Here is an 11780-nt window from a genome sequence, read left to right on the forward strand (position 1 = left end):
CAAAACTTCAAAATTAGCTTTGCCTTTTGTCTCCCGCTATATGCTGCTGTAACAACAACGTGGCGCTCTGCGAGTTATGCCACTCAGGTCTTCTGTATAATGGGAATATGTCATTAACGTATGTACATACATATGTACGTACGTACTTATGGTTCAAAATAGTTTCCACTTGGTTTAGTTACTTACTGGCCAAAATAATTTGGAATACTGGATGCATAATTGCCATGCAGCACTCAATACATAGCAATATGTCACTTATTTTTTAAATGGTGTAAGAAAAAGTTTATTGTCAACAAAAGGAGATTCTTACGTTTTATTGACAAATTTTTAAATAGTGTCACTCCATCACTCGCGTTTTTTTCAGGAGTATTAATGAAACCTAGATAATTAAAGGTACCATTTATTCTTACTGAAATTTTAAATTAATTGGATTTATTGAATTTTTAATTAGTGTCAGTCCATCACTCGCGTTTTATATTATCAGGAGTATTAATGAAACCTATATAATTAAAGGTCACATTTATTCAATTTATTTAACACTTTTGGAATTTTTTTACAGATTTTGTATCCATACCCTCTCGTCAGCGATCTTTTGCTTTGCATAACGTGCAGCACACATAAATATAAAAATACAGGTATATTTTTGCATTGAAGCCAAGTTAAATTACAATATAAGACAATTCAGATAATTAACGATCAAACAGCAACAACACAAATTGGTCGCAATAGTAGTGGGAACTATTTGAGCTGCACCAAAAACACCTGCGTATAAAAAGTCTAACAATGCATATAAAAAATTTACAACACGCTCATGCGGCTTCGGCTGCTATGGGAGGAATTGTAATTGTGTCATCGTCGACAAATAATACCACAAATAATGCTAACAATAACAACAACAATACCGACAGCAGCAATAACAATAATGAAAACACCCAGGTAACACATCATCAGCAGCAGCAACAACAATCCCAACAACAACAGCAGCAGCACCAGGCCGCAAGTGCAGCAGAAATTCCGATTCCGTTCAATATGCATCTGACTGCAGCTAATTCAGAAGCTCATGTTGCAGCCCAAGCGGCAGCTATGGCTGCAGCACAAGCAGCTGCCGCACAAGCCGCCGCCGCCGAACAACAGCAAGCGGCAAATGGTGGCAATGGAGGAAGTGGAGGTACCACTATATTGCAGCAACATCCTTTAGCGCACCTAGTAGCCACAGCGGCTCATAGTCCAGCGCTCTCAGAGCACCATTTTCCGGCGGGGCGCGAAGTGGTAGCCAATGGACATAGCGCAGGCAGTAGTGCGAGCGGAGGAGGTGGTGGCGGCAGTGGCGGTGGCAGCGGAAGCAGCAGTGGGGGCGGCCATGAAAAACCTTTCCTTTGTAGTGTATGCGATCGGCGGTTTCGGCAATTGAGCACACTCACTAATCACGTGAAAATACATACCGGAGAAAAACCATACAAATGCAACGTTTGTGATAAGACCTTCCGTCAATCGTCCACTCTAACGAATCACCTTAAGATACACACTGGTGAAAAGCCGTTTAATTGCACCTATTGTCCGAAGAATTTCCGACAGCTGAGTACACTAACGAACCATGTGAAAATCCATACTGGTAGGTATAGATTGGTCATTGGTATCACATAAATAACAAGTAATTTTTATCCCTAGAATTCTAATCTTTTTTTTTATTCCTTTCAATACTAACGTTCGCCTGTGAGACTACTTCGAAAAAAGTACAAATTTTGTCTTTTTAAAACCTTAAATTTATTTCAAAAATGTGCTTAAATATATTTTATATGTTTCTAAAGTAAAAAATAAAATAATTTAATATTTTTCTTAATATTAACAAAAATAATTCGTATTGAAAAATGACACATATTTTATCATCTTTTTGAAAAGGGTCATTTAAAAAATAAAAAATAAAATATTTTAAAGCGAACGAACTCAAACAATCCATAAATTATCTTAAAGGTATTCGTATTTACTGTCACACTTAAAAGGAATTAATTGTTTATCTTTTCTATTGTGACTTGTACCTACAAATGAAATTGACTTTTTTGCATCACATTGGGCCCTATGAATAGAAACTAAGCGATTAATTTTTCTTAAAATTTCAGACCTACGTAAATTTATTTGAATAAATCAAGCAAAAGGTTTGAAATCTTAAGAAAACCAACTGCTTATTTTTTTATTCATAAGGCCCATTCACTGAAATCTTCTTCCGAATTGTCCTGACTATCACTTCCATTGAACGATATTTCTTCCAACCCTTTTAGAACTTGTTCTTCATAGGTACCCCTCTCGAAAAGTAAAAAAAAAGAATAAAGTTCAAAAACAGAAAATAGCCAACAAACATGTTCAAAACTGAAATAATAATAGTAATAAAATCGTTGCTGAAATATCGCGATAAAACTGAATTCGTTCCGCCTAACAGGCGAACGTCAGTGTTCTAGGGTTAAGCAAAAAAACAAAACCGACTTAAATTTTCATATAAAAATTTAAGAGTACCCTTAATTTCTTCGCGATTCAACGATCGGATCTGTACCAAGTTAGTATGGTATGAGGTATCATTTCCTTTCCTTTAAAAAAAGAATTATACAAATCGATCAACGTGCTCCAAAGTTATGCTGTAACATATGTACATAAGAAAAAATATTCCGACGAATTGATATCCTCCTCATTTTTTTGAAGTCGGTTAAAGATAGAAATAATTAGCTTATTCAACCAGCGAAAATATAAAAAAATATATTTTAATATTTTTATTGCGCTTTGTACCACGATTATTTTATTAGGAAAAATGGAAAAAGCAACAAAAAATATACTTTCACTTTTTTTTCACTATTTTAGGTGAAAAGCCCTTCGAATGTGCCGTTTGCAAGAAACAATTCCGTCAATCCAGTACTCTCAATAACCATATAAAGATCCACGTCATGGACAAGGTGTACGTGCCAGTTAAGATAAAGACGGAGGAGGAGGAAGGATGACTAGAGGATATGGTGATCGCAGGCACCCATCAGCGGCCTGCGCATCACCATCGTAATGTAATCACAACAACTATACAGGCACCAGTAACATCAGCGGCTGCAGTAGCTGCCGCCGCTGCTGCAGCCAACCACCATCAACATCAGCAACTGCATCAACAACACCAACAGCAACAACACCAGCAGCAGCACAACCACTCCAACACTCCAAATAATGGCAACACGATAATAGCAACAGCCGCTGCTCCGTCCAATGCAATCGAACATTTTAACGTAACATCTATTGGCGAATTGTCAAACGTTCAATTGAGCAGTATCAATGCGCAGCTAGTGGGTGGCACTGTCACCGCCGATGGCAATCTAGTAACCATGGGAGGTGTTGTCATCGGACGCATACATCCGGCATCACTGCAAAGCAATGGGCACACACTACAACCGCAATTACGCACTACAGCACAGCCGCCTACTCGAGAGGAGCTACAGCAGTTGGGCGTGATTAAGGTAGAGTCGCCAGCCGCTGAGTTTCAGAATGAAGGATGAGTCGAGTACGAGTTACTGCTTGAGTACATGCTCAAGGAGGACGAGGAGGACTACGCAGCCGCTTGCAATGAGAATAAAGTAAATGCTTGCAGTGACATATTAAAAGATGGATTAAAGACCAATGAAATTTGTAGCGACGGGGCTGCCAGTGGTGAAAGTGCTGGTAATGGCACGCTTACAAGTGCGTGTGACGCTGCTAAGCAAAATTAGAGCGAGTTTCTTTATCTTGCAGTTGTAGTTGTTGTTGCTATTGTTGCTAGTTATTTAAAAAGATATACAAAAGTAAAGAAAAGCTAACTAAATATCATACTCACTTGAATACATTTGCTGTCAAACATCATCGTCGTCATCATACTGAAAATGTAAAACTGACACCCTTGAAATCCCAATTACCAGACAAAAACTAAAATCATTACACTGGATTAAATACACATGAAATAGCTTGGGGTTGCGGATGCTTTTTGAAACGTAAATATTTAAAAACAAAATTAACGAATCAATCAGAAATACTAAAAAATATGAAAATCAAAGAAAATTCAACCTCTATAGTAGTTAAGTCTGAAAGTAGCAACAAACATGATAAGCAAGCAGAAGAGAAACAAAAAAGTTAAATCTAAAATTTAATTTTAATAATAATAGGGGGAAATTATTTTACGGGGGTTAGTAAAAAGATCAAGCACAAAAAATGCTTAAAAATAATTTGCCGTGTTTTTTAGAGCAAAAATGTGTTATGAAGTTTGTTAGAAATTCTAAGCGTTGAGATATAACATTGAGTTCATGAGAAATACCAGGTTGTTTGATCCGTGTAGTATAACTTCGCGATAAACAAATTGTTTCCAAAGTATAGCACTAAATTTCTGAAAATATGGTCATGGTTTGCGTCCTTCTGCTCTTACAAATCAACTCCAAATTCATAACAAAATTCATAGCATATTGACAACTCAAAAATGTGGTAGAATAATTGTAATTTAAATTTACTAGGAAGGCTTACTTTGTATTTTAGTTTAATAACACAGCAAATGAGACTTGTTTGTACTTGAAGCTAAAAACTACTTTAGAATAACAATGCCTAAAAGAAGTCAAAGTGGAGGAAATTTCTGCATAAAATGAAATTGCTTTTTGTTAACCTTTTTTGGCATAAACAAAAAAATTATGGTGAATATTTGTTTGAATTGTATGAAACATAACCTTCTTAAGGCAAATTTTAATTTATTATTAAGTTTAGACTAAAGTTTTTGAATTTTTGTAGATATAAAAGTTACTAGTATTTCCACAATTTTGTTGGCTTATGAAATTATTTTAAATTATTTCATATATGCCAGCGTGTGTGTATATGCGCAATGGAAATGTGAAAACTATTTGAAAATAATAGAAATTTTAAATGAAACTAAAAAAACGTTTATTGTTACTCCAAAAAAAAAACTGATATAAAACTACTAAAAGAATGGCGAAACAAAACAGTTGTATATACAAATGCAGTAAAATACGTTTTAAAAATGTTAAAGAATTTCGTTGCAACTTGTTATTAGTCAACATCTAAATCTGTTAGGATTTACCTTCCCGCAATTTTTGTAAACTTTATTCTCTTGAATGGGATATGAAATTTAAGTGGTTCATACGAAATTAGTAGTTTTCGGAAAATTCTTGGTTTGTTTGTATTTCACTAAATCGGAGTATAATATATGCACAAAAGTGTATACAAAACTGGTACGTTTAAAACAAGTGCAGATATTTAGGATCATCACCTTTGGGCCTGTAAAATAAAGTAGATATTGAATGGCATAGAAAGCTTAAAACTTTTAAAAAGTTATTGCGCATGTGCCACACTTCAACGTCGTCGTAGATACATGCATACATATGTATAAACATATATGCTAGTAGGTGAATTGTCTGTCGCGCCATACAGACATATAAGTCATTTATTGTGAGTGTGCATCGCCTAACACAACAATCGATTAAGAAGATAATAATACATATATGTATATGATGAAACAGCTTATCAAAAACATGTAAATGTAAAGGTACATTTATGAATTTGATTAAATACCATGTACATCATATTAACAAACATCAAAGTGTGTAAAGAAAAATGTTGTAAACGCATAAGTAAATAATTAAGAAAAAAAGAGGTAAAACTCTAGTGGTATTTGTAAGTTTTGTTATACGAGTATTTTAGGTGGACGTCAAGTAGGCAGCGTGGAGAGTTATACATACGTCGTATGAAGAGCTGCGAAGTGTCAAGGTATGATCGCGAATAGATATAGAAGAGGAAAGACTCGTAATTTCGATTAGCCGAAGCTTGAAATTACGGTTAGTCGTCATCTCATTTGACGTTGTGATTGTCAAAGGGATTGACACAACTGAAAACTGAAACTGATAATAATAAATTCTAATAATATTAATTAAAAGAAGAGTTGTAACTAGCACTGCGATGCCTAAACGTTTTCCTTTTATTTTGTAAAAAATCGTAAAATTTACTTTAGACAATTGCTTACTTGTAAACATTATTACACATACAATTTAAGTACGAATACATGTATATGTTAATACTTTCCGATTGTAAACAATACAATTTTTGAGACTATAAAAACTCACGAGAATACACAAAGATTACACCTTTTCGTTGCGTTCTCTTTTATTTTAAAGTTAAGTTTCTGCGTCAATTGTGAATAGTATTAAAAACGTCGTTACATATTTACACATTATGTTGTTTACTGGGACAATACTTGGGTTTATCACGGGACACGCTAACACCATCATAATTTAAAAACTAATAAATACCTAGCAGCTAGCAGCTAGATATTTTAACAAGGAATGTATGTATGTATGTGTATGTGTTAAAATATTAAATCGATTTGGAACATATTAGAAAACTACTTCAGCTGCATGCTTAAATGACAAGCGTTTAAAAAGATAAAACGCACTTGTTGGAATCATTTGAAACTTGGAGAAAATAAATACATTTATTATTTTGAATTATGTATTACTTTCTTGCAAAAATTTAATTGTACAAAAATTTTAGGGTCTACATATGAAGCCTGACAGAAAATTAAATTAATTAGCCAATAATTTTTTTTTGAGACCCCACTTCAACTCTGTTCTTCCGATAAATGAGTATTTCGCGTAGTATTTCTAATAATTAAACCATTTCACGTTTCCATTTACAGTATCGGTGATATCAACAGCACCCCCATTTGCAAGTGATACTGTTTGTCACTCATATTTATTTATTTATTTATTTATTTATAGCGTTTTCTTTTGTACCGAAAAAAAATTTTTTGTAGAAAAGAAAATACCATTAGTTTTAAGAATTTTCAATTAACATACAGTTTATTATGTAACAAAAACCCATATAAACTCAAGTTCAAAACTTTGTAGAAAAAAAAAATTAAAAAAATTGCCATCCAAAGTTCAAAGTTTTTCCTAAGAAGTGTTACAATTTTTTGAGTATACAGTTCTATAGCCCACTAAATTTAATTAATTTTGTTTTTTTTAGAATTTGTCATGGTTGAGTGCTTAAAAAAATTTTTTTTCCTCATCAAAATAAAGTGTATTCCTCCAACTACGTCCAGCGGGCTTTTGCTTTCTCAAGATTTAAAATCATATCAGATAGATAAAAACACCACTACGGCTATATGGTTGCAGCCTTTTGAAAATGTTTCATTTTGTCGTTTATCTCGTTCCGAATTGCTTATAAGATTTTGATTGAACCACTTTTCCTTATGATATATTTTTCCTTGTGTTTATGAAACTCCAAAATTTGCTTTTAAAATCTGGATTAAGAGATTTCCTTAGCCATCTAAAATGCCGGCCTAGTATACTGGAAGGTAAAAAATAAACACTTTTTAGTTACTTATGCAGAAATGGAGGGCAGCTTGTCTTACGTATGTTGAGCTAAAAACTCATAACGACTATAAAGCAAATAATCACTTTTTGACAAAGTAAAGGCTCAAAGCATAGACTGCTGAGAGCTGCATCCTCCGGAATATACACATTTTAAAAATATTATACTTGTTTATTATTTATTTTTGGAAAATAGATTTTTATCAGTGCATTTTTTTACCGGAACCGGTTTTTTAACCATTTGCATAATTGAAATCATGGGAAAGGTTGTGAATTTGTACAGACTACTTTGTAAATTGTCCACTTCCAAAAATGTTTGATAGCAAACTACTTAAATTCATTAAAGAGGTAAAAATACCTTTTAAACGATATTTTTTCCTAAACTCCTGAAATTTGTATGAAAAATACGTTTGAGTTTCAACTTTCAACATTTTTTGAAGTATGTTACCGATACTTCATTTAAAAGTTCATACATTAGAAAGGTGCTAATGATGGTTTTTATCCTGGTACTGTTGGTAAACTCTATACCAAAGTTATTAACGATCCAGTGTAAGTTACATTCTAATGTACCAATTTGTGGATAATTTAAGCGAACCTAATGAGATTTTTAAGCGAGTTCCCACGACTGTCTCAAGAAAAAATAATTTGCATATGGGGCATTCCATTTTGACTTGTGGGACATTTGACTCCGGAATTTGATAAACTGAATTGTAACTATCAGCCGTATTCTAACAAGGTCACAAACTTTAGCTCATCACTGCTGTGATTTCTACTGCGCCTCAAAGCTTGCCGCTGCAAAAAATATGCTGCTACAATACAAATTTTTAAATTTTTGTGTATTTTTCTAGCACTCAAAATCGAATTTTTTGTGACACATTTCTCGGCGCACTAGAAATCACAACAGTGAAGAGCTAAGTTTTGTGACTGTTAGAATAGAGGCGTATATATCGTCGCCCGTATGCCAGAAACATGAATGTGTAAAAACTTAAATTTTGGGAAATCAAGTTTGAAAGTTTTTTTTTTTATTCTGGATTTTGGTATAACATAGAACATCCAAAGGTTAATCAATTCAACCCAATAACTCAAAACTGATAAATTTGCACAACTCAGCCGTTAGCCTATGTAGCTAGCGCTGCTGATAATCTCTGTTGCATAAGCTTAAAAAAAAAATAAAATAAATAAATTTGCACATTCATGCTTCTGGCATAAAGGTGACGATTAAAGGTAACAATTTTAAGCTCTACCGTATTGTTCCGCTCTCGTTTTGGCGCTCACTCGCAAGTTTTTGGAATATTGAACGATTTTCCAGTAAAAACATGCCAGTTCCAGTAAAAGCTAGTAACAATTTCTTGATATTGAACAAACCTAATGTGACCAACAATTTCATAACTCAAAGAAGTACAAGATCTGAGAACCAAAAATAGTATGAAAGTAATACGAAAATGGGGTAAAAAATATATAAAAACGTTGACAGTGTACCAATTCAACAGATCAATTTTATTAAATAAAAATTAAACTTTTTCCAATAAAAATACAAACTTACAACCAAATTCATAAAAAATAAAGAAGTCTTTAACTGCTTTATAAATCGAAAATTTATAGAGCTCTTTAAATCTATGTTTTTTTTTTTATGAATAAGGCTATTAGTATTTAAAAGGAACAACAGTAAAATGAACTTTTACTTCTCGGAATTGCATATGGCTGCGATTAATTTTTCAATAAATACGAATATTTAATGTAAATTACCGTCCTACAAAATTGAACTTTTTTCATACTCATGAAAAAATCAAGCGTTTTCGAAAAGTAGAGACAAAGCAAAGTACTCGTATTTTTCCGTTTTTCTAGATCAAGTCATTCATGGTTTCTATGGGGAAAACAACCCTTAACAATCCCTATGCTGTATCGGTCAATAGAATATTGCCTTGTGATTTTTCAAACTTTATTAAACTTCGTATCCAATGGTTTTTGTTATTGCTGATTAGGAATCTGAAGTTAGTTCTTAAAAATTCAAAATGTCGGATGGATTTTTAATAACATTTTCAACTTTTATGAAATTTCATATCCAAAGGTCCTTTGAGTGAGGTCTTTTGAATTTTTGAGGACTGATTTCAGTTTTGTAATCAGCCACTCACAGAACCTTTGAATTCAAATTTCATACAAATCTGAAATATTTTTTTTTTAAATCCAACCGCCATATTGTATCCACCATTTTGAATTTTTAAGAATTGACCAGATTCGTAATCAACGACTCCAAAAACTCTTAGGTACGAAGTCTAATGAAGTTTGAAAAGTACAATGTAATATTCTTTTGACCAATTCAGCATAGAGTGTTAAGGGTTGTTTTTCCCCTAGAATCCGGAAATGAATTTATATAGAAAAATGGCAAAATACGGGTACTTTGTTTTTGTTCATACTTTCCGAAAATGCTTGATTTTTTCATGGGTGCAAAATCATGTCCGACGGTGTATTCAACAATACTTTCTTCATTACTATTATTCATTACTATTGGCATTAATCTGGCAAAAGAGCAGATGAGCTCAAGCAACGACTGTTATTTTTCGCTCAAAGATAATAATTATTATTGAGTTTTATTTTTTCACTTAAAAATGATTTTATGTGCAGAGCGTACGATATGAAGCTCACGAAGTTTCTTCTTTCCCTAAAGAGGGAGGACGCTAGGCTACTGGTGGGTGTTCTAACTGGACATTGCCCGATGGCATCGCACGCATATAAACTGGCTCTGACTAACGCGATAAGATCTGTAGAAGATGCAGAACGCAGGAGCAGAGGGTGCAGCATATCCTCTGCGAGTGTCAGATAATCATTTTTTTAAGTGGAAAAATAAAACTCGGTAATAATTATTATCTCTGAGCGAAAAAATTAAAATCATAAAATCATAATTATTTTTGATCGAAACAATAAAAATCAAAACATAATTATTTCCGTTAAGCGAAAAAATAAAACTCAATAATAATTATTACTTTTAAGCGAAAAAAATAAAAATCATAAAATAATAATTAAATGCTGATCTAAATTATTTTACTCATAATGATTACCGTCCCTAATATTTTTCGATCCGAAACTTTGTTTCTCTTCAGGAGACTTTCAATAATAATACTCAATTGTAACAATTATAGGTCTCTTAAAAACCCCAAAAAAATGAACAAAGTGGACCAATAAAAAATCGCTACTATTAAAGAATTGCTGGAAGTCTCCTGAAGAAAGCCAGAGTTGTCCGATCGAAAAATATTAATTTTCAAGAATTCTATAACATTTCCACGAAAAATGGGGTTCTCCTCCATATAAAATACTATTTTTTGATTTAAAAAAAAAAACGGGTATCTTTTTTCGGTATAGAAAAATCCCAGCGGGTTAGAGCATTAAAATTACGACTTTCTTCTTCCCCCCAGTAGCATTTTTGGATCGCCCTAATGCACATATGTACATAGATATGTAAGTAATTATTGCATTTTTAAGCGATTTCAAACAAAGGAGAAGGCTATCAATTCTTTGGATGAAGATATATCAGTTTTTTCTGCGAAAAAGGAAAAGGATTGTTTGAATTCATCCGAATTTAATTTTTTTTTTTATAAATTATCGCATAACTAGGGATCACAGGTGGTCCCATATAAATTTGGTTTACATCCGATAATTGGATAATACAAAAATTAACGGTACTACTTAAAATGTATATGAGAATTGAAGACGGTTGTGTTTTTTGCTTAAAAATTACTTATTTATACGTTTTGTTACTAAACTTCACAAAGAAAAATTCTGTTAAAATGTATGTACATAAATAGAATATCTGAAAAATTTTATTAATAATATTAATAATCATAGTAGATTGGCGCTTACACATATGTTAGTGTTTGGCCGAGCCTCTCCTCCGACTTGTGGCGTGTGCCTTGATGTTGTCACACAAAGCGGAGGGACCTACAGTTTTACGCCGACTCCGAACGGCGATTGTATTTTTATGAGAAGCTGTTTTCATGGCAGAAATACAGGCCCTTATTATGAGCTGCATTCGATTTTCGATCTTCGCTGGCTATCGAAGATCGAAGATCGAAAGTGAAATTCGTATTATGAGCTATGCAAGCGTGTCGAAATTTTCGTTGAGTATCGAATTTTCTGTCGAACAGAATTTTGCTTTCGATGGTGTAGCGAAGTGTTAGAAAATTGTGAAAAATGTATGATTTTGTATATGTTTTCTTACATTTTGGCGGCTAGACACTAATTTTAAACAATTTTTATTAATTTCATGCAGTTCTAACATCGTGAATACTAAACACAAGCTCGAAAGGCTGGTTTTACTTGTGAAAGAAAATCCCAATGCTCTGTTGGCACGATCTCTGAGAACAAAATCGTAGCGCTGTTGATAGTTTTAAAATATTTTAAATAGATTTGGCTCACAAACGC

The 11780-nt window shown here is 33.1% G+C and overlaps 2 protein-coding genes across 2 annotated transcripts; both read left to right on the forward strand.

The window, feature by feature from the left end:
• The first annotated feature begins 321 nt into the window (after positions 1-321).
• On the forward strand, positions 322-3002 carry LOC118746274 (adult enhancer factor 1-like). The gene is made up of 3 exons (XM_036480112.1): positions 322-635; positions 705-1612; positions 2848-3002. The coding sequence occupies exons 2-3, from the start codon at positions 784-786 to the stop codon at positions 2982-2984; spliced, it is 966 nt and encodes a 321-aa protein (XP_036336005.1). The 5' UTR covers positions 322-635; positions 705-783; the 3' UTR covers positions 2985-3002.
• LOC118746275 lies at positions 2968-6134 on the forward strand. The gene has a single exon (XM_036480113.1). It carries the CDS (start codon positions 2994-2996, stop codon positions 3519-3521), a length of 528 nt encoding a protein of 175 aa, XP_036336006.1. The 5' UTR covers positions 2968-2993; the 3' UTR covers positions 3522-6134.
• The last annotated feature ends 5646 nt before the right edge of the window (positions 6135-11780 follow it).

The sequence above is a fragment of the Rhagoletis pomonella genome, unplaced genomic scaffold, assembly GCF_013731165.1.
Source record: "Rhagoletis pomonella isolate Grant_MI unplaced genomic scaffold, Rhpom_1.0 Rhpom_scaffold_00010, whole genome shotgun sequence".
Taxonomy (NCBI): domain Eukaryota; kingdom Metazoa; phylum Arthropoda; class Insecta; order Diptera; family Tephritidae; genus Rhagoletis; species Rhagoletis pomonella.